Genomic DNA, 5,260 nt, shown 5'->3' on the forward strand with positions numbered 1-5,260 from the left:
AATACCTGCTGATACTATCAAAATACCTGCTGATAACTGTCACAACACCTGCTGACAACTATCACAATACCTGCTGATACTATCAAAATACCTGTTGATAACTATCACAACACCTGCTTGTAACTATCACAATACCTGGAGAACACCTGAAGAGGGTTTCGGGGGTCAGCGCCCCCGCTTCCCGGTCTGAGACCAGGCCTCGTGGTGGATCAGGGTCTGATCAATCAGGCTGTTACTGCAGGCCGCACACGAACTGACGTACGAACCACAGCCCAGTTGATCAGGTACTGATTTTAGGTGTCTGTCCTGTGCCTTCTTGAAGACAACCAGGGGTCTATTGGTAATCCGCCTTATTTATGCTGGGAGAATTTTCCAAGTGTATATTATCATGTATCTCTCTCGCCTGCGTTCCAGGGAATACATCAACCGTTTCCTGTAGTTTAGGTGCTTTATCGTATTTATGTGTGCCGTGAAAGTTCTTTGTACACTCTCCAGGTCAGCAGTTTCGCCTGCCTTGAAGGGGGCAGTTATTGTACAGCAGTATTCCAGCCTAGAGAGAACAAGCGATTTGATGAGAATCATATCATGGACTTGGCGTCCCTAGTTTTGAAGGTTTTCATTATCCATCCTATCATTTTCCTAGCAGATGCAGTAGATACATTGTTGTGGTCACTGAAGGTGAGATCCTCTGACATTATCACTCCCAAGTTCTTCACATTATTTTTTTGCTCTATTGTATGGTTAGAATTTGTCGTATACCCTGATACAGTTTTAATTTCCTCAAGTTTTCCATGTGTGAGTAGTTGAAATTTCTCTTCATTGAACCTCATATTGTTTTGAGTGGCCCATTTGAAGATTTGGTTGATGTCCGCTTGGAGTCTTGCTGTGTCGTCGATGGAGGTCACTGTCATGGCAAACCGGGTGTCATCCGCAAAGAAAGACACAGAGCTATGGCTTACATCTCTGTGTCAGAAATGAGGATGAGGAATAGGACAGGAGCGAGTACTGTGCCTTGTGGAACAGAGCTTTTCACTGTAGTCGTCTCAGATTTTACTCTGTTTACTATTATTCTTTTTGTTCTATTTCTTTGGAAGTTAAAGATCCATCCATCAACTTTTCCTGTTATTCCTTTATCACGCATTTTGTGAGCTATTACACCATGGTCACACTTGTCAAATGCTTTTGCAAAGTCTGTGTTTACTACATCTGTATTTTGTTTATCCTCTATAGCATCCAGGACCTTGTCATAGTGGTCCAGTAGCTGGGACAGGCAGGAGCGACCTGCCTGTCCCAGCTACTGGACATACCCATCAGTTACACAACCCGTGTTGCCCTGGTTTGTGTAACTGATGGGTATGTAAGTGGTTGGTGATCTTGCTTCTTAGAACCCTTTCAAAGGTTTTCATGATATGGGATGTTAGCGCTATCGGTCTGTTGTTATTTGCAAATGTTTTACTCCTACCTACTTATAACTATCACAGCATCTGCTGATGACTATCACAACACCTGCTGATAACTATGATAACACCTGATGACTATCACAACACCGGCTGATAAGAATGATAATACCTGCTGATAACTATGATAACACCTGCTGATAACTTCTGGGGTTCATCAAGGCGTTATTTTGACTCCCCAGTGTGTTTAAACACCTTAGTATCTCTTAGTTAAATACTAGCCACAGTATACACCTAGAATATTGTCACTAGAAATAGTCTTCAGTAGATGTGCAATAGATAAGCAATGACCACACATGGAAGCCATGATATTTGGCTCAATAGATCACTAGAAATAGTCTTCAATAGACTGGTAATAGATCCCATTCAGCTGAGTCGAGTGATATTATCCTCCCACTTTGCACATCTGAGGTGACTGGCAGTCTACTATGCGGTTAAAGAAGCAAGTAGCAGGTTAATGATCATTCTCGTAGTAGTCTTTAAAACCAGTTAACCGACTTGCTAAGTGGCCCAGTTAACAAAGTGGCCCGGTTACTTACCTTGAACTGTTCCCACTCAGGCGTGGCAGTGGTCAGGGCCAGACCAAACAGAACCAGTACGGTACACTTCATCTGTTGTGAGACAATAATAATACGACTCTTATACACCATATATACACACACACACTGAAAAGTGTGTATCTCAGGGTATGTACACTGGGAGGTGTATATCTTAGTGGGCATGCACTGATAGGTGTATATCTCAGTATACATAAAGAGATGTAATTCCATATACACTAGGTGTTTATCTCAGATTATATACACTGGGAAATTTATATGTCAGTATATATACTATAGGTGTATATCTCAGAATATATATAAACTGGGAGGTGTAGATCTAATTGAATATACAATAAGATGAGAATATTTCAGTGTATATAAGCTGAGAGGTGTATATATCAATGTTTTACAGAGAGGTGTATATCTCTTTGTATATACAGTGGGTGTATATCTCTGTGTATATACAGTAGGTGTATATCTCAGTGTTTTTACAATAAAAGGTGAATATATCAGTGTATAAACACTGAGAGATGTTTAAATCAGTTTATATACACTGCCAGTTTACATTAAACACTCATCATGGAATTAAAGTATTCCTGACTGGTGGTGTATACTGACATGCCATCTTAATTACCCTTGTGCAGTAGATAGACTTAAAACCCTATTAACCAACCAACCAATAATAATAATAATAATAATATTAATAAATAAATAATCTTTATTTCTACCAGTACATGTACATGGACCAGCTGGCTACAATAAGATTGATCCATCTTAGTATATTTATATACCATAGGAAGGTTAGCATAGGCACCACTGTGACCAAAAATACAGTGGTGCCTATGCTAACCTTCATATGATGTATAAATATACCTAGTTGGATGAATCTTATTGTAGTCAGCTGGACCAGTGGAACGACGAGGCAGTCTGAAGTTGTATGACTGATAGCAGGTTCTAACCCCACCCGTGGTATGGTTCCAACCAATCTTAATGACCTTCTCGTAATAGATAAATTTAAACCAATTAACGACCCTCGTGTAGTAGTTAAACATTAATACAATAAACTGTCCACAGGATGATCTTCACATAAAAAATTACTTCAGAAACTGGTTAATGTACCTTAGTGGACGAGGTGAGTGTGTGTATCTGTGGTGAACCTGTGTGTATATATACGTGTGTGTGTGTGTGTGTGTGTGTGTGTGTGTGTGTGTGTATGCGTGTGTGTGGGAAGTGTTCCACCTGGTACAGTAACATACATTACCCTGGGTACCTCACTGCTGTACCCTCATACCACATCAAGGTACCTCACTCCTGTACCTTCATAACACACCAGTGTACCTCACTGCTGTACCCTCATACCACACCAAGGTACCTCATTGCTGTACCCTCATACCACATCAAGGTATCTCACTGCTGTACCCTCATAACACACCAGTGTACCTCACTCCTGCACCCTCATACCACACCAAGGTACCTCACCGCTGCACCCTCATAACACACCAGGGTACCTCACTGCTGTACCCTCATAACACGCCAGGGTACCTCACTGTTGTACCCTCATACCACACCAGTGTACATCACTGCTGTACCCTCATACCACACCAGTGTACCTCACTCCTTTTCCCTCATACCACACCAGGGTACCTCACTCCTGTACCCTCATACCACACCAGGGTACCTCACTCCTGTACCCTCATACCACACCAGGGTACCTCACTCCTGTACCCTCATACCACACCAGGGTACCTCACTCCTGTACCCTCATACCACACCAGGGTACCTCACTCCTGTACCCTCATACCACACCAGGGTACCTCACTCTTGTACCCTCATACCACACCAGGGTAAAACCCATCATAACGTACCCAGTTCTTGCCTTAAAATAATAATAATAATAATAATAATAATAATAATAATAATAATAATAATAATAATAATAATACCTTTATTTACTACAAGTACATGTACATGGTATACACGTACATGGTATACAAGTGGGATCAAGTAAACCAAGTCCTAACCGATATAAGCTGGGAAGATACACTAAGCAACACAGACCCCAACTTATGCCTAGAACAGATTAACTCTCTGGCACTCGATGTATGCTCAAGGCTTATTCCTTTAAGAAAAACGAGGAGTAGATGTAAAATAGAAAGAGAAAGGCGCTCCCTTTAGAGGCGACGGGATAGAATAACAGAGCGGTTAAAAGAGGCCAATATATCTGAAATGCGTAGGGAGACACTGGTCAGAGAAATAGCAAATATCGAACTAAAATTATAGGAATCTTAAAGAAGTCAGGAATCACGGGAAGAGCTAAAAGCCATAAATGAAATCGAAAGAAACCCAAAATATTTCTTTTCTTATGCCAAATCAAAGTCGAGAACAACATCCAGTATTTGGCCCCTACTTAAACAAGATGGGTCCTACACAGATGACAGAAAGGAAATGAGTGAGCTACTCAAGTCCCAATATGACTCAGTTTTCAGCAAGCCGCTAACCAGACTGAGAGTCGAAGACCTAAATGAACAAGCGATAAATGACATGCCCATGCACTCTACCCCAGGGCCAGACTCATGGAACTACGTGTTCATCAAGAACTGCAAGAAGCCCCCATCACGTGCTTTTAACATCCTATGGAGAGGGGAGCATGGACAATGGGGTCATCCCACAGTTACTAAAAACAACAGACAGCCCCACTCCACCAAGGGGGCAGTGAAGCAATTGCAAAGTACTACAGTCTGTCCAGAATCTGTCCCAGACTTTCGCTTGGCCGATTTCATGGGACTGAAAAATTACCTGGGTGCGCTAAATTGGGATAACCTGACTATGGGTCAGGTAGGTGATCTTGGTTGCCAATATGACGTGTTTCAGAGCATAGTTCTAGCTGCCCAGACAACTTTTGTTCCGAGTAGGAAAATTAGATCTAACAAAAATGATCCCAAAAGGATGAACAATAGATTAAAACATCTTATTGGTCAAAAGAGAGGCATATACAGGCGTATCAAAAGAGGGGATGGGCAGTTAAGAAATCAATATATTCAATTAAAGAGAGAAATAAAAAAAAGGAATAAGAAAAGCAAAAAGGGATTATGAGGCTAAGGTCGCAAGGGATTCGAAGATTAACCCAAAAGGATTCTTTCAAGTATACAGAAGTAAGATTAGGGACAAGATAGGCCCACTTAAGAGTAACTCAGGTCAGATACTGACAGTGATAAGGATATGTGTGAAATTTTAAATACCTACTTCCTCACAGTTTTCACCCAG

General features: G+C 41.3%; 1 protein-coding gene across 1 annotated transcript in view; it reads right to left on the reverse strand.

Annotated features, from left to right (window-relative positions):
- LOC128688078 (digestive cysteine proteinase 3) overlaps positions 1-2,870 on the reverse strand; it is a 25,003-nt gene extending 22,133 nt beyond the window's left edge. Inside the window, exons 1-2 of the mRNA XM_070083818.1 lie at positions 2,847-2,870; positions 1,997-2,068 (exon numbers count right to left, since the gene is read on the reverse strand). Coding sequence (XP_069939919.1) covers positions 1,997-2,068; positions 2,847-2,852 — 78 coding nt within the window. The 5' untranslated portion in view covers positions 2,853-2,870. The remainder of the gene's footprint in view (positions 1-1,996; positions 2,069-2,846) is intronic.
- Positions 2,871-5,260: the final 2,390 nt, after the last annotated feature.

Source organism: Cherax quadricarinatus, chromosome 10, assembly GCF_038502225.1.
Source record: "Cherax quadricarinatus isolate ZL_2023a chromosome 10, ASM3850222v1, whole genome shotgun sequence".
In the NCBI taxonomy this organism is placed as follows: domain Eukaryota; kingdom Metazoa; phylum Arthropoda; class Malacostraca; order Decapoda; family Parastacidae; genus Cherax; species Cherax quadricarinatus.